The 18,305-nt window shown below is 38.8% G+C and overlaps 1 protein-coding gene across 3 annotated transcripts; it reads left to right on the forward strand.

The window, feature by feature from the left end:
* Positions 1-4,938: 4,938 nt before the first annotated feature.
* LOC117270565 (histone acetyltransferase KAT5) lies at positions 4,939-18,066 on the forward strand. 3 transcript variants are annotated; one of them, XM_033648240.2, is made up of 16 exons: positions 4,939-5,040; positions 5,121-5,187; positions 7,899-7,967; positions 8,097-8,233; positions 10,566-10,634; positions 10,719-10,901; positions 11,440-11,610; positions 11,696-11,770; positions 12,975-13,037; positions 13,800-14,048; positions 14,148-14,237; positions 14,329-14,469; positions 14,605-14,698; positions 14,821-14,980; positions 16,084-16,165; positions 16,636-18,066. In XM_033648240.2, the coding sequence occupies exons 1-16, from the start codon at positions 5,011-5,013 to the stop codon at positions 16,768-16,770; spliced, it is 1,815 nt and encodes a 604-aa protein (XP_033504131.1). In that variant the 5' UTR covers positions 4,939-5,010; the 3' UTR covers positions 16,771-18,066. The 3 variants fall into 3 exon arrangements, with proteins under 3 accessions (XP_033504131.1, XP_033504139.1, XP_033504146.1); XM_033648248.2 differs by lacking the exon at positions 10,719-10,901; XM_033648255.2 differs by lacking the exons at positions 10,566-10,634; positions 10,719-10,901.
* The last annotated feature ends 239 nt before the right edge of the window (positions 18,067-18,305 follow it).

Raw genomic sequence — 18,305 nt, forward strand, 5'->3', positions numbered from 1 at the left:
TGAAGTCATTAACCAGTCTGGGAACGTCTTGGCCTGAGGTCGTAAGGCCCGTGATACCAAAGAAGAAAACAAATCATCCTTCCTCTGCTATGAAATGTGAAGCGTGCAGAGTGAGATTATGTCGTCAAATGTTCTCATTAATTTCCTGACCAAAGAGAGAGCTCTGAAAGGACGTCCAGTGGGAACCTCTGAGATTTTCCTCATTTCTTTCTCATGCATAAAATGGCCACGCTCCTGAAGATCTGTTTTCCAGTGTCCCTTTTAGGTCAGAAACGTGATCATTACTGACAGATATGATTTGGCTCCAGTGGAAAATCTGATTCAGTGTAATCATGTGCAAGCAGTATTCTGGAAGTGACTGTGTGGGATGCGGCTGATGAGACTATGTACAAAATCCAAAAGCTTTTTTCACTCTCTTCAACACTTTTTCTTTTAATCGTGTCACCATGTCACCTGTTTGTCATAATAAGCCACCTGACTTCAGTGCACTCTATCATGCATGGTAAACAATAATATGCAGGCTATCCCTACAGAAAGCTACAATTGTCTGATCGAAAGTTAGTCATGGAAAAGAACGCTGTTAAACACAAACTGTTTTTAGTTTTGTTTGGTATCGTTTGTTTATCATTTACAGGTTACACCATGGTTTCTCAACTCAAAAAATGCAAGTTCTGTATACTGAACGCTGTTCCAAGGATTATAATAAAGATCATTTATAACCTTTGCCCTCGCTCAGTGAGATGATTCGCTCCAACATTGACCATGAGGCTTATACATGGCCTCTTTAAACTGTTTTTTTCCCATACTTTCCAGTACAAAAGGGTTGTGAATGCACCTATGTGATCGGGTAGATTTGGAGATGTTTAGACATAACCCCTCTTTATTCACTTGTCATGTAATTGTGACATGAGACACTGATTTTAGATTTAAAGTCACAGTAGAACCATCACAACCATTTCCACAATATCCAGTATTGCCTTGGCCAGTATTTCATGTCATATATTAACACAAAAAGACCTCTTTATTGAAGGCAAATACCTCCAACTGTGGATGGATTACATCTTTTTACCTCAAAATATGTAAAGGAACTGCAAGAAGACACAAAATAACTATAAAATGGGAAAAACAATCACAGAGACACAAAGCAACCACAGGGAGACACAAAATGACTACAAATCAGGGTTGGAAATTAGCACCAGCCAAATGCTGGTAAAATATGCATGTCGCAGCTAAATTTCCTTCCTTCACCAGCCGAAAAAACAATGATAATTCACTGAGTGGCTGGAAGATTTTACTCTCCACCAACAACAGCATCAAGTGGACATAAAAATTAATTTCCAACCCTGCTACAAAGTCACACAAAATGACCAAAAAGGACAAAAAAATAACCTCAGAGACTCACAAAATTACCTCAGAGACCAGACACCTACACAAAGACATAAAACAACCAAAGAGACGCACAAAATGACAACAAGGAGCCACAAAACGACCAAATATGACACAAAAAATTTCCTTAATTAGGCTAGAAATTATCTCAAAGAGACCCAAACAACTACAAACAGACAGAAAACAACCACAAGGAGACACAAAATGGCTGCAGTGACACACAAAAAAGACACAAAATTATTTCAAAGAACACAAAATGACCTCAAAAGACATGGAACAACCACAAAGACACACAAAATCATCAAAAGAAGACACAAAATTACCTTAAAGTGACACAGACACCTTCAGAAAGATACAAAAAAAAATTTGAGACCCAAACAGCCACACAAAGTTACAAAACAACCACAGTGAGACACAAAATTACTACAAAGAGACACAAAATCATCAAAAAAGATACAAAAGCACAAGGGGACATAAGAATTAACTTCCAACTCTGCTTCAAAGTCACACAAAATGACCAAAATGGACAAAAAATGACTACAAGGAGACAGAAATGACCAAAAATGACACAAAAATGATCTTAATAAGACTAAAATTTACCCTAAAGAGACCCGAACAACTACAAAAAGACAGAAATCAACCACAAGGAGACACAATATTACTACAAAGAGACATAAAATCTTCAAAACAGACACAAAATTTCCTCAAATACACACAAAACAACCACAAGATGACACAAATTACCTCAGACAGACCCAAACAACTAAAAAGATACAAAGCAACCACATGGAGACACAAAATCACTACAAAGAGACACGAAACTAACAAAAAGGACACAAAATGATGTCAGTAAGACACACAAAACCACAACAGATGCATAAGAACTAAAAACAGATGCAAAACCACCAGGGTCTTGCTCCCGTGTAGGAGAGGTGGAGTATGCCTTGCATATCTGTGCCCAGGGGCCCATTGTCTCATAATCCACTCATGCCTCTAACTATTAACAGCTGTGTAGTGTAAACTGTATTATTGTGGACAGAATGAGTCAAATGTTAGAAGGAGAAAAAAAGGAAAGCTGGGTGTAAATATCATCAACAACCAGACAGATCAGTCTGACTTCCTCACTTCTTTTTATCTTTTACACATTTTACAGCCCAAAGCAGCCTTTGTCCTGATGATTGCAAGAGCAGTAATTGCGGCCGAACACAAAGCAGCATGAGAAGAGCGATCTAAGTGCTTTCATAAATGTGCATAATGGCGTCATTCAGTGTGGTGAAGCAGTTTAGTTCAGCAGTATATCAATCATAACACGAGAAAGCTGAGAGCTGTTGACAAAAGAAAAGGCACTGAAACTTTAACAGGGATTAGAATTCATTTTCTCAGTCACACTGCTGAATTCTTCGCTCTCACAGGGGCAATATGTGAAGAGGACAGCTAGACTGGATCGGGTTAGGAAACTAGATTTTAGATGTGGGCCTTGAGCTTTGCACTCACGGGGAAAAAATTAAAAATAAATGAGCAAAAATGAAAACATAACATAAAATAGATATTAAATCATCACACCTACTGAACTTACAGCAGTTTCTATGGTTGTTAGTCAGATCCCATGTGATCTAACTAACATCCAAATCTCCATTTAGCTGTGTGTTGAGCCCTAATTAATGCTGTCAATGGAAGTCACGTAGGTGGTTAAACTCTGCATGAAGCTTGTTTGATTAGGTTGTAGACAAGAGGGACCCCTGCTGGCAGGATATGTGCACCGTCCTTCCTCAAAACTATACAGGACAACTTCAGAGTTTTTCATGTCCCATGTCATTATGTGTCAAGCAGTCTCTTTGCAGTGCTATGTTTGAGGATGAATATGTGAAAATGTATTTCAGTTCGACATAATGATGCTGGTGCCTGCTTTGATTTAAGTTTTTTGGATGTGTGCACCTTCTCCTCTTGGTGTTCATGAGTAGCCTACTAGTCTTCAAATGGGCTTTAATTGGTTAAACTCTAATAAGGCCTCAGCACCTCGAGACAGATCGATGCACTCACTGTCCATTCAGGTGGTAATGTAATGCTAATAAGGGTGCTACACACCTGACATTTGGCTAACATTGAATTCAGCAAACTGAGAATAAGAGGGTTGGTGGGAAGTTAGAAGTTGATACATGTACTCATAATACTACTGTTGTTTCAGGTCACTTTTTGCAACTGCTGATGTTGCAGTGCCTCCAACTGAGTATGCTTTGAGAGCAACCAGCCTTTTTGTAAACAGTCTCATACAGTCAGTATGTTAACATTGTACGTGTCTGCAAACCACAAATAGGTTACATTTGCACGTTTCATACGCATCAACTTTATAAGACTTTGTCATCAGGTGGTTGAGGGGATGGTGGATGATGTGACACTTAAGAGAGACAGCTGCCAAGCTTCAAACCACTGTGCGAAACCAACAAACAGCACCACTGGTTGTATTTTGGCAACCCTTTGCAGTGTTTCTACAAGTGATTGTGGCACTGAACCTGGGTGTTTTTCCACTGACAAACTGTGGCGTTTCCCCGTGTGCATTTGAACCACCAAACCTGGGTATTTTTCACCAACCCATCCCTGCTTTTCTAGCGGCTTTTGTGCTACTGAACATGGGTGTTTTAAGTCAAAACATGATCTTTTACTAACCATAACCAAATGGTTTTTGAGAAAAGTAACATTCAAATATCTGTGGTTTGCAGAAATGTACAATGGGACCACTTTTTTTCTGCCGATTGGGTTGGAGTCAGAGTTGGCAGGCCTGATAGTGTTGATAGAGCAACAAAATCACCCATCATGTCTCATCATACGAAATGAGCACACTGCATGCACTGATAGAACTTTCTCCGTGTCCTGAAACAGACATTCACATCCACCTTGTGAAACTGTGTCATAAATGTGGGCTTGCAGTGCTGTGATATTTAGGGAAGTCTTTTGTTTTTTGAAGAACAGTTTTCTCTCCTGAGGTCTTGGCTCATTAAACTGTCTGTTCCTAAGAAGGGGAACTGCTGTGATTGGCTTTATTGAAGCTTACCTTAACTTCACCTGCTGCTGTCAGCAATATTTGAGCACAATCTGATTATTTAATGATTATTTATTTATTTATTAGCCTGCTGATTGTTTTAATTTGCCAGTTTTTATTTATTCTCTAGTTTCTTTATTGTAAAGCACTTTGAGCTACACCCCTTGTATGACAGGCGCTATGTTACGTTTTATTTTTATTTTTTTGAAGTAGTAGTAGTAGCAATATATATTTGTTAGATTTTTATTATAGAAATGGAAAGACAAACAATGGATGTTACCACATAGTCAACTGATTAAACTGATTAAACAAAAACACATTAATGGCTCTCGGTGAAGACTCTTGCTTGACCATTTGTTTATTTTTATCATTTATTTTGTCTTGTAATTCCCTATTTGTTGTTGTTGTTATTGTTGTTGTTGTCATCATATTGCTCGCTCGGTGCTTGCTGGGCTCCTGCTTCTTTTTTCCGGTTTGCTTTCCCGACTTCCGCTTCCTACGAGCTTCGAGAATTACTATCTTGCTGTTTATTTCCTCTTTGTCGTGGACCGGCATTTTCCCACAACACCCTGCTCCTGCTCTCACAGATGACGAAAATGGCGGACAACGCATCATCGGTAGGTCTTCGAGAGATGTAATTTTATTTTAGAGACATTGACTGGTTTCAGGATGCAAATTAACGAGTTATTTTCGACAGGTCGAGATTGTTGAGGGCTGTCGACTCCCCGTTCTTCGTAAAAACCAAGAGCACGAGGACGAATGGCGTAAGTATTGTCCGTTTATTTTCCCAATGCTAAGCTAGCTAATGCTAACTAGCGAACCTCAGCTGTTGTTATCAGACGCCACGGCCTCCAGTTAAAGCACTGTCAACACCACACTCACAGGGCACACATGCACTTGTACAGTCTGTAGTTTGATTAGCTAATAAAACCACTGTTACATCCTATAAGAGATAAACTTGCTACCCTTCAGACACATTTTTATTGAATACATTTTATGAGGAAAGACAATCTTAGGTGAAACTCATGTGGCATCAGGCTGTTGTTTACAAATCTGAAGCAGATTGTTCAGATTAAATTGTTGGTTGTCTGAATGCAGATAGCATCACTAACAGGGGTCATGGCTGGGCCAGTGTTCCTACTTGTTTTGACAGGTCGGAGGATGAGAAAAAATAAGAGCCACAGTAAAAACAGCTAAATCTCATTGACACTTCCTCAGTGAAATTATTATTGTAAAGCTTCAGAAATGCTATTATGGCAGCGTTACCCCTTTAACACCTCAACATGAGTACACATATTTTATGATAGTTTTTAAACTTTATCTCAAAGTGGGTTTTATGCAGTGGTTTGTCTCACCTTAATTGTGACCCTTTAAATTAGCAATAACTATTCACCACCCCTCGTCACAGGTTGCACAGATCCCTGAGTAGTGTAAAAGGAGATGTTCTCTTCACCGTTTACTTATTTAAATCAGCTTTACGGATTTGGGCCCTGTTTCAGAAAGCAGGTGTAAGTAACTGAGTCCCACCTTGAAATCAGAGTTGATGAACACTGAGATGGAAAAGTTTCGGGACGAAAAAAAGTTTCGGGCTCCAGAACAGCTGATCAGAGTCAGTTCAATCAACTCTGAGTATGTTCACTCCTCTAATTATATTATAAGTAGAGCTCTGATACCACGATTTACCATGGCAATGGGTAAATAAAAGGCAGAGCCACCATTTTAATCATGTGGATGTAGGGATATTAATGCATGTATATTTATCTTTAAAAAAAAAAGTCTGAGTCAGAGTGTGGAAAAGCATCAAGACTAAGTTTACAGAAAGTTTTATTCACTGTACTCCTTTAATTCACGATTTAACCATAGCCTACATTTTAAATACACTTTTTTAGCTTTAATCTGACAGGGACAAAACACAGGGCCAGCAAGTGAAGGTGAAAGATGTGGTTGAAGATTTAAAACATACATAGGCTGAGATCAAACATGTAGAGGCATTGTCTCAATCTGATCCAGTAATAATGTAGTTGGTTATTTGCACTTGAAAACACGTTGAGGTTCAAATACAGTAGATTTAAAATTTCAGACATCTATTTGGATCCTTGGCTCAACAGAATTCACTGGTGTTATTTCAGCTACAGCTGCTTGCTACTCAAACAAATGTTTAAAATTTTGAAATTGTCACTAAAGTGCTGTTAAAACACATTCAGACTATATGCAGTCTATTTGGAAAAATATCATTCTCATTTACAGCATTCATATCATGACTGATTGAAGTATTTATTCATTCATATAGATTTTTACAATCTGAATTGAGTTTACACATGATATGCAATAAACATTTTGGTAGAATGGCTTGAACAAACTGATATCTCTGTCATGTTAAGAGTTATGGTGTAACGTAAAAAAGAACTTGTAAAATGATGAAGACGCAGTGGTTTTATTCTGTGCATTATTGGATCCAATGGCTATCATGTGGCGACAATAAAACATACATATGCAGATACCTGTTTACAGAGATTAGGGGTGACTTGATGCTGTTACACATTTTTATATGTGAGGGTAAAAACTGCTGTTCAGAGAAACGACCAGGATTTTGGTTGTGACAGACAGTAAACCTCTGCTAATTAATATCCCTCAATACACACTCTGAGACATGCTGCATCAATGAGAAAATGAAACAGCATGTCTGGTTCTGTCAGAGGGAGGAGACAGAGAGAAACTCGGGTTGTTGAAGAAAACCTGCCAGTGAGCAGGTTAGGTTCACAGAGTTAGTTACCATGGTAACTGACACAGAGTTTGAGTAACGTCTTTGTCTGGAATGGAAAACACAATTACTCTTTTCTTGGGGTGAACTAATTCAGAGTTTTTACCAAACCCGCTTTCTGAAACAGGACCCAGACGATGCAAAATCCACTCTGACTTTGTCTTAAAAGGTTATGATGAGAACAAAATAACTTGATTTGTGTGGTAGATACATGTTTCTTATTCCCTGTATTATCTCACGAGGACACCCTAGATTTGCCTTGTGATAAGTAACGTTTATTTTTTGTTTGATTAATTGTTGATAAAATGCCTGGAGATCATGAAAAATGGGCATCAAAATTTCCAAGAGCTGGATGACGTCTTCAGATCACAATGTAAAACTTAAAAGATACCTAATTTACAATAATTTAAGGCAGGGAATTTGTCACACCTGAGAAGCTGAAACCAACACATTTGGCATTTTTGTGTTTTTATTTTCTGTTGCTTGAATTTAGTACTCTAGTCTTTTTTTTTTTTTTTTTTCAGCAATTCTTGCTATCTTAGTTCAGTGAAAGCTACGTGAAAACTTAAACCCACAGTATCTATTGACACTTGTTAAGCGTGGTGGTAAATCTACGTTTGAGCTGATATTTCAGGGAAGTCCATCACAGTAATTGTATTAATTTGAGTATAATTCATTGCAGATATTAATTTGACTCTTCTGCTTTTCTTGCAGCACTGGCTGAAATTCTAAGTGTGAAGGAAGTCTCATCGAGAAAGCTTTATTATGTTCACTATATTGACTGTAAGTATTGTTTGTGTTTACCTCTTTTTTTTCGTTGGCATGCTAACTGTGACAGTCACTGTCATTACATTACACTGAAACATCACAGCATGTGTGTTCTTGTTTGTGTAAAACTGCGTGTGTTAACAGTCAACAAGCGCCTGGATGAGTGGGTCACAGGGGACAGGCTGGACATGAAGAAGCTTCAGTTTCCTAAAAAAGAAGCTAAAACACCAACCAAGAATGGTCTTCCAGGCTCCCGTCCCAGTTCCCCAGAGAGAGAAGTGGTAAGTGCTTGCTACGCCTCTAATTGTTTATCTCAAACCCCCAGACACTGTAACAATCGGCTCAGGTTTGGCAGGATCATTTTACTATTGTGAAGACACTAGTTTAAACAATATGAGCCTGTATTTTACATCCCAGCATGATTAACAGCTGCTGAGTATTTTTTAAAGATTGCTATTTATTCAGATGAGTGATATCAGTCATGTTTCAGACTAGTAAGCTGTTTCTATTGTGTTATGAATATTACCAAGTGGATATATAAACCTGTATGGTGTTGGTCGTCAGTACAACAAGCAGCACAAACAAACAGAATAACTCTGTTTTTACGAGTGAATCATTTTCACTGGTGGTTGTTTTGCTGTGCAGAAAAACTCTGCTTAACTACGAGATATTAGCAACCATTGACATCATCACTTTGCTAACGACGTACAGTGTTTTAGATGCTGCTTGAAACAGTAGTTTGTCAAAATGTACCAACACAATATATGATGTGTGTGCTAGCTGTGTGGAAACAGGAGTATATGTTCAGTGTTTGTTGTATTTAACCCAGCCTCTACATTTATGGATGATTTTATCAAAATTTTAAGGAGTGTGTGATACAGAGAGCTCTACGTTTTAAAGACACATTGAAATTGTCACTTTTCAGTCTCACATTTTTGCATTCATACTTGATCAGATCTGATTTAGACTGCCACAGAAACTTCATTTTTAATGCTGTTAATTATCATGGAACACAGGGGTGTCACGATTTCAATTCTAAATCAAAACTTGATTGAAATTAGCTTTGAGTACTTTGAATTTTAGTCCTCTAGAACCAAAAGTAGGATCAGTAATTCTCCCAGTATTTTTTTTCTATACAACTCCCGCCTCCTTCCGTGCAACCAAATGGGATAAACATAGCTTACCTTTAGCCTGCAGCTGCACTTTTTGAAGCACTGTGGCCACTGCTGGAGTCGGACATGATGGAGGTACAAAAGAACTGGAAAATCACTGCATCCCTAAAGTCGCTGGTGTGATGACAGTTTTTTTTTTTAACATAACTCTGTGAGTTATGTAAATGAAGAATGCGTTGTTGACAGAAAAATTAAAATTTGTGGGCTATGCTAGTCAGGTGAAAGTTAAGCAAAGACTTGGGATGACAGTTGTAAAGTTTCCTTCTCCCATCTAGAACAGTGGTTCACAACCTGTCTCTTAAAGGGGCCCCTTTTCTATCATTGAGTAAACTGATGATCCCTGACTATTAAAATTACTTAATACATAACAATAACAGTACAGAACAACTGATAAACCGTCCAATTACCCAAATATTTAACTCAATTTGTGTAAAACGTGCAGTTTTAATGAATTTTTAGTGATTATTTCTTGTGATTGCATCAGAGATGAGATTTTTTTATACTTATAGGAACTTTTTGTATGATTCTCATTCTCTACTATTTAGTTTTTTAATTTCAAACAGTCATGCATGCAAACTAGGCTTCTTTTTGACAAATTCAGTGTTTTCTTCTTCCAGACATGTTTGGCCATTGTTCTGTTAGCTTTTAAAGAGTGTTCTTTTCTAATGCAGGACAAGGCTGTTTAACAAAGAGTGAAAGCTCTGTGAATAGGTCTATAGCTTATGTTTAGGTCGTCACCATGCCCTTGCCCTATGAAATATTGTTTTTAAATTGTATCTTTAATAATCATCTAAACCTTAATGATAACTAACATTTAGTTCTCGTCACAGAAATTAATAAATTGCTGAGATATAGGCCTACTGTATATATTTTTTAAATAGTCCTTATAAATCCCTTAAAATCTAGAGGGCCCATGTGACCCCTCCTGAAGATTGTACAATCACTAATAGGGGGCAGGACCCCCAGATTGGGGAACAGCGATCGAGTGGCTCTTCTTTTTGTTCCCAATCGACTGGTGAAATAAGCTATTGGTATTGCATTTTAAATAAATTACTTATATTTGACCATAGTGTCATGGCGTAGCACAGTCCCAAAGAAATATGGCAGCTATATCGCACTCTACGGCAAATACTGCGTCTATTTAAAGAAGAATTTGGCAGATTGTTAAAGGATTAAACTAATAATCTGCTGATCCAGGAATCAAGACTCGAACAATAGCATAGCTGTCAGGACTGAGGAAAAAAAAGGTTGAAATCAAAAATTAAATTCAGTCATGTCCTTAAATTCAAAGTCAAATTGAATCATGGATTTGGAGAATCATGACACCCCTGTTGAAGACGCTAGTTACATTGTGTGTACAGTGAATCCCTGCGTATCAACCTGAGGGTTAATATGAATGTAAGTTAACCCCCTTCCTTCTCTTCCTTTCTGTTCAATTCAGAGGAAGAGTCTAGATCTCAACGTACAATCTGCCACAGCTCCTTCCAGAGGCAAAACCCTCCCCACACCGGTACAACTTGAATTCACACATTCTAGAAATGACTGAGACCTTGTTTAAACCTGGTGTTAACATGCATCTTGTGTGATCATACAGCTATCGGATCATGCTGAACTGCATGGAAATCCAGATATAAACAACCATGAGACAAAAAAAGAAGATGGTGATCCGGTCGTGCAGATCACATCTGGAAGTGGTTTAACTCACAGTGTATCCAAAAGTTTGTCAGGTGTATGCACTGGACTTGTCAAGCCACATTTCAACTTCAAATCCTTCAAGGTAGCTGCTATTCTCTGTCTATGACATAATCTCTCATGTAGTGCTGAAGCCGAGCTTTCATTATCTGCAGGCTTAACAAAAAAATCGCATGTACTAAAGCAGCTAATATAATAATCGCACCACAAGGGAAAAGCTGTTGATTCAGCTGTTGTTTAGCCTCCTGATTTTAAGTTTTGAGTGTAAACCCAATGCAGTTGCAGCTGATCTGTGTCTGTTGCATCTTAATACCAGGTTTTAATAGGGCGTTAACATTGGACTAGTTTAACCTGGAGATAAAAAGACATTGGTAAAACCTGCTTAATGTGATATGCTGTGGCTATTAATCCAGACACAGTCGTAGCTCATATCAGTGAACAAGACTGCAGATAATATTAAGATGGCACTCCTTCCCAGCTTTTAATCATTACGTTGCTGTGTATTTTGGAAGCTTAAACACATGCCTCTCACTGGAATCAAATAAAAATTCTGATTCATTTAAGTATTTGGTCTGTCCGTGCTCGTTTTAAGCCAAATGTCTAACGATGTCTGTTTGCTGCAGAAGAGGAAAGTAGAGACCGTCCCCTTGGCGACTCAGGTATCCCCGGCCACCCCCGTGCCCTCCCTGCCAAGTTCAGCTGAAGCCTCTCAGGCATCTGTTTTTCCTGCTGTGAGGGAGACCAACACCTTCAAGTCCCGCGAAGACCATGAACAGATCTCCTCGCTCACAACGGTAAAGGAAACCGTTCTAGATCCCTTAAATGTTTGAGTTGATGTATTTTTTCACAAGCTAATGCAAAATTTCTTTTTAACAACAGAACGGCACTGCCCGACGACTCATCCCCTCGCAGCCCGGGAGGAAGAGGAAAGCTAACTGTGGGGGAACTGATGAAGTATGTAACTTCAGTATATTTCATCTTTGCAGTTAACTTACTGTTTTCTCATTTCAGATGTTTACCTCATGTCGTAGTCTTTGCATCTGTTTAGTATTGAAGAGGCATCATTTTCTTCTTTATTTTAAGCACTACAGTCTTAAATGTATAAACAGTATCATATATTAAATTCAAAACCTTAGTCAAAGAACACATTTTATTTATTTATGTTCATCATCCATACCAATATTGAAAGCCTAAATGATGACAAATTCTGTCTACTTCAATTTGAGCAGTGTTAGTTTGCGTAAGTATTTGTCAGAAAATGAATCACAAATTAGAGAAAAGTAGAAACATTTTTCACGTTTTGTTATCCTACTTAACCCTCTTTCCTTAGGTCATGCTGATGTCTCTGAAACTATCCTTAGAAAACACAAGAATACGAGTTTGTTGACAAAAATATTTGCCATCTGATACTTTGATTAGTTGAATTTTTAAGTGTGTGTGCAGGTTGTGTCACGGTGTTTACAGCAGGGCATTAATGTCACAACTACCTGTTTAAGTACAAGATTCTGAGCCTTAAATCTATTTTGTTAAGACTTGCTTTAGTTTGAAGTTGTTAGAAATAAATAATAAATTAATTATAATTCTTTTGTTTTACAATCTAGTTTAATAATCTAACTTTAAATGTGTTCCTTGTTTTTGAGATATTGGTGGTGTCACGCAGCTGAAGAACTGATTATAACGTGGTCTATTTTAATTAAATGAGGAAGAAATAAACAACCAAACAAAACAGGTCAGATCTGGATTTTTTTTAGGGTTTTGATTCAGTCTGTCGAGCTGCTCGACATGAGCAGTTCAGCTGTCGTATTGAGTTTAGGAAACTGCTGCAGCTGACCTCCTACGTTCTCACATCATCTCTGCTGACAGTGGCCAGTGGGTTCGTCATATAAGTTCACTGAATAATCTGACACTTGCATGAAATAATTGGACTAACGGTTGTGTTTGCTCTTTTCCTCACTCATTCATCGTGTAACATCACTCTCACTACCTGTGATTGCCAGTACTGCTGGCTGAAACCACCCTGGAATGGACTAAAACAGATGTCACACAGAAGTTCAATACTGTTTTCAATCTGCCCCTTAACCCAAGTGTTTAGTTCAAATAAGAACCATTCCTCTCTTTAGTTTTTAAAAGCCAGTGTTTTTGTGTCTGTTTCTGCTAGATGATAAAGGTTTTGCAGTATAACAACCCTCAAAGTGCCAGTGTCTTTCTACCACCACCAGAGGTCTGTTTTATTTCCTATTATTGCCCGTTGATTGTGTGTTGCTGTGCAAAATTCAGCTGTGCCTTAGTGGGTCCAATAAAATGGAGGTGCTGCTTTCCTCAGACCCAACTCTAATGTGTACAACCACTGTGATTATACCTGTTACTCATTTGAAGAAATCTGAATGTGTTGAAATCTTACAATACAAATGCAGCGTTTGATCAAGCAGTTTTTTGTTTTAAAGGAGCGGTGTGTCAGATTTAGGGGATTTAGTGGCATCTAGCGTTGAGGATTGCAGATTGCCACCAGCTGAAACTTCTCCCTGAATTTCTCCAGTGTTCACTGATCAGGAGGTTTTTAAATCCTCCATTTTATGAATGAACCAGGTGATGAAAACTGGTAAAAACACCCAATACTGCAAGTGTTTTTCTAACTCTCATTATGGAGGGCTGCTAACTATGGTGGCCGATGCAAAAGCATGAACGGCCCCCTATTTAGAGCCAGTGTTTGGCCTGCCATTCTGAGGTGTTGTAGAAACGTGGCAGTGCAAAATGGCGATCTCTGGACGAAGACCCCGCTCCCTATGTAGATATAACGCTTATTCTAAGGAAATAAAAACCCTGCCATTCTTATTTTCAGGGGATTATAAACTAAAGAAAACATCCTTATTATATTAGATTCCCTGAACCCTACACACTGGACCTTTAACACAATTTTAACTGCTTGAAAATAACTGCAGCGAGAGTGCCTAACGTGTCTAATGTCTGCTTTGTTCACCACCAGGATTCCCAAGACAGTTCGGACGGCATCCCGTCTGCACCCCGCATGACAGGCAGTCTGGTGTCCGACCGCAGCCATGACGACATCGTCACCCGGATGAAAAACATAGAGTGTATAGAATTAGGACGTCACAGACTGAAGCCCTGGTATTTCTCGCCGTACCCACAGGAACTCACCACATTGCCCATCCTCTACCTCTGTGAATTCTGTCTCAAGTACCTCAAAAGCCTGAAATGTCTTCAGAGGCATTTGGTGAGAGTCATCAGCATGTCACCGCCTTAAGCCCTTAATCTCCTCCTGCTTCGATTGTTGCTCATTGAGCTCATCCTCATGTTTCTATGTCTTTGACAGACAAAATGTAATCTAAGACATCCACCAGGCAACGAGATCTACCGCAAAGGCACCATCTCATTTTTTGAGATTGACGGCAGGAAAAACAAAGTTAGTAATGGGATATTTTTCTCTCCTCTCTCAATATTTTTTAATAACATTCATTCATTTTAATTGATATATGTCTGTTATGTGTTTCCAGACTTATTCCCAGAACCTGTGTTTACTCGCTAAGTGTTTCCTGGACCACAAAACCTTGTATTACGACACAGACCCTTTCCTCTTCTACGTAATGACAGAGTATGACCCCAAAGGCTTCCACATAGTGGGCTACTTCTCTAAGGTACACGAATTTGGCTTAGCATTTTGAACTATTGGTAAAGTGTGTGTATACAGTCCACTCATAACAACTTGGACACAATCACGTATCCAACGAGGGGTTCCCAAAACGACACTTAATTTTATTTTCTGTGTGCAGGAAAAAGAGTCTACTGAAGATTACAACGTTGCCTGCATCCTGACCCTGCCTCCCTACCAGCGGAGAGGCTATGGCAAACTGCTCATTGAGTTCAGTAAGTGCAGTTTTAAAAAACAGTGCCACAATGTTCAGTAAATATATGTACATTAAATTCTTTGGGCATTTTCTCTGTAACCTCACCTGTGCTGATCAGTTCACTGCGTCTGTAATTGTCAGGTTATGAGCTGTCCAAGGTAGAAGGGAAGACCGGCACTCCTGAGAAGCCACTTTCTGACCTTGGTCTTTTGTCCTATCGCTCCTACTGGTCCCAGACCATCTTGGAAATTCTCATGGATCTTAAACCTGACAATGGAGAAAGGCCGCAGATAACCATCAAGTAGGTGTCGTGACTCTTGGCACTTTATCTGAGCTCAATACAATGTTCTTATTCTTTTTATATCCTGTCTTTTATACTTGCACTTACCTGTTGGCAAAATGTAGATTAGCCTAACTCACTCTACTAACTATATCCTGCATTAAATCTACCTCACAACAGAACCACATATAAACCTACCTTTACTTACCTGCAACTAGGGGTGGGCGATATACAGAGTATACTCAATGTTTTGTGGCTTGTTCCAAGTGGAATATATATAATGACGGTCTCATGAGCATCAAGTAAAAATGGTTGCATCATGTTTTTTAAGCCACCGGCATAAGACCCACTTTGGTGTTTGTCATAGCTCTTTCCCTCTCAAAGACACACACCAAAAAAAAGGATTCACAAACACAATACGTCACACGCACTCCTCTGCCCAATCCAGACCACTCTCTGTTGGGCGATGAGCAGGCGAAGCATGCGTGTTTGTATCTGCAGGGCTCTGGATTGTGACTCTTTAGTTGCATTTGCGACCATGGAGCACCAGATAACTTGCCAATATTAGTAATATATGAACTGGGAGATGTTAGTTTGTTTGCAGGTCACAGTGGATAAATCCTCACGTTTAACTGCACGGCTGTATTGGTTTAACCCTCAGCTAACTGCTAACTGTTGACTGGAAGATTCAAGTTGACGGCCAAAACGCTTCCAGGTCAAGATGAGCACCAGTGGTTCCGCCTTAATTTCTTTCATTAAAACGACACTTCAACTTTATTACAACAGTACTTAGTTAATTTTATTGTAACCGTTCTTTATTTGCCTGTAGCATGACAGCATTTTATTTTACTTTATTGTAATAATACTTTATTTAACTTTATTTCTAACAGTTATTTATTGAGTAGTTGAGTATTTTAATAGTCTGCAGTAGTTTCGAAGAGATTTCAAAGTATCAGTGTATATTGTGTATCGCGATATTGTGGTGTTATTTATTGGCCGTATCACCTAGCACAGCCATCACTTAACTTTGGTTGAAAAATGGTCTTGAAAATTCCTAAAAAGCATCACATTTAAGTGTCTGATACCTGTACACACTCTGATATGACTTCTTTTTTAACCTCTAGTGAGATCAGTGAGATCACGAGTGTAAAGAAAGAAGACGTCATTTCAACACTTCAGTACCTCAACCTCATCAACTACTACAAGGTGAGAGACTTTATTTCACTTGTCCCTCAGCCTTGCTCTTTTTGATTGTGACTGCAGCTTAGTGGTTTATCAATGAACAACTTTTCTGTGTAAACAAAGAGTTAAGCGGACTCCCCGTCTGCCTCAAAAATAGAGATGCTTCAGATGTTCTGAGTTTTACATTTAAGAAAGTTTTTGATGTCATGACAATTTCTGTTATATAGAAGTGAAAAGAATAAATATATCCAGAGGAGAGGAAAATTTGACCCGTAGATTTTGCTTATTTCATCAGTGATGGCAGTTTTTATTTTCATTCATTTTTACTCCACACCACAGTACAGGTAGCTGATATAATAAACTAGTGGTATCCAGTCAGATCACATGCTGATGTACTGAGATGTGGTTAATTCCAGCTGTATGCAGTATGCCGTAGAAAATGTGACGTGACATTCTGTCTAAACTTTTGACTGTGTCTTGTCTCTTGAATCTAGGGTCAGTACATCCTGACTCTTTCAGAGGACATAGTGGACGGGCACGAAAGAGCGATGCAGAAGAGACACTTGCGCATAGATCCAAAATGCCTTCACTTCACACCTAAGGACTGGAGCAAGAGGGGCAAGTGGTAGAGTCCCGGCTCGGTTCACTGAACACCCTCCCCACACCGCCAGATAGCAGACTTGAAGCAAACAGTGGATCAGATAAAGGTTTTATTTCCCAGTGTGTCTCACCGAGAACCTCAAAACCTTTCTGAAACCAGGACTCCTCTTCAGATAAAAACACAATGAACATTAAGTGTCACTTGAGATGCATAAGCTTTTATTGTGAATATTCATTAAATATTGTGAGTTTAAAAAGCTCTCAGACTTGGGGACAAAAGAGAGGCTGGTTAACGGTGACATCGCCAAAATATACACCACATCTACTACTGTGTAAAAGATCCTGTTTATGACCAACAGTACGTTAAAATAGAGATATGGTGTCTGTTTAATAGTGTAAATTAGAACATACGGACCACCTGATGGAAGCAAGATGGTTGTTTTTATAGACAATGACGAGTTCTACAGTGAATTGCCTCATCTGTTGATGACTCCACGTTATGTACAAACCACAAAGGGGGTTTCCTTTCCTTAAATTCAACATGGAACAGTTTTGGTTTTTTGCTTTGACCAACACAAACACAAGTGTGTGATTTTGTCTACATCCTTTGTATCTGCTGCACAAAGAACTGGCGTGGAATTGTCATCGTCAGAATTATTAATGTTCCCCAAAAGACTTCAAATTACTTGTGTGAATCTATCCAATAACATCGATTTAGTTTGTCATGGACCTCAACAGCTTAGGTTTATTAAAATACAAGACCTGTTAGCACTCCTTAAAGGTATACTGTGCTGGATTGTCGGTTACTGGTTGGAAACACGCTTGCCAGTGAAAGTGAAATTAAAAGACAACCCCAGATTCACTTTTATTTGCCGATGATGTGTTTGCATTTTGCCGGCGTTACGTGTCTTGGGTGTCTGCTGCCTACAGTCTGCCTCCAGGGGTCTAATTTATAGATATTGCGAGGCATACGCCACTTGTCACGCAAAAGTTGTGATGTATAGAAAGAGATGTGATGGGAGAAACTTTGACCCATGCTTATGAACATTTTTGAGTTGGGATATTGGCGATGCAGATGGTGAAGTGGAAGCCTGATTGATTTTTGGCACACACCATTTTTGGCTTTTGTTTGTTTGTACAATTTTAGTGTGGGTGCTACGCATTGTTTTATAAATAAGACGTCTGGTTGCTACTTTTTCATGAACCCCGACCACACCTAAGCGCTTAGGGTGTACACGCCCATAAATGTTACAGACACAGAAAATAAGAAAATACAGGCAGAGGGCAGAATCAGTGCAGAAAAATAAACCTTTACGCACCTCAAATGAGTCATTACGTGATGACTGAGAGGTCTGTATGAGTCTATACATTTTATTTAAGGAGAATCCTGCATAGTATATCTGTAAACAATAGTTATAACTTATGTCTGAACAGCACTCCAAAAATGTTGTCATCTCTTTCTACTTTAAATATAGATTTTTTTAATACAAAGTGTGCAGGCTTCAGAATCTCTCCAAAATCTCTAAGTAACTGATTAAAGATTCAGTGGTCTTTTAACTAACAG

Source organism: Epinephelus lanceolatus, chromosome 11 (assembly GCF_041903045.1).
Source record: "Epinephelus lanceolatus isolate andai-2023 chromosome 11, ASM4190304v1, whole genome shotgun sequence".
Lineage (NCBI taxonomy): Eukaryota > Metazoa > Chordata > Actinopteri > Perciformes > Serranidae > Epinephelus > Epinephelus lanceolatus.

Bases quoted from the DNA above. Each gene is read 5' to 3' on its own strand.
- LOC117270565 (XM_033648240.2), top strand. From the start codon at position 5,011: ATGACGAAAATGGCGGACAACGCATCATCG. The intron at 11,771-12,974 runs GTATGTAACTTC...TGTTTCTGCTAG, and splicing joins ACTGTGGGGGAACTGATGAA to ATGATAAAGGTTTTGCAGTA. The intron at 14,981-16,083 runs GTAGGTGTCGTG...TTTAACCTCTAG, and splicing joins AGGCCGCAGATAACCATCAA to TGAGATCAGTGAGATCACGA.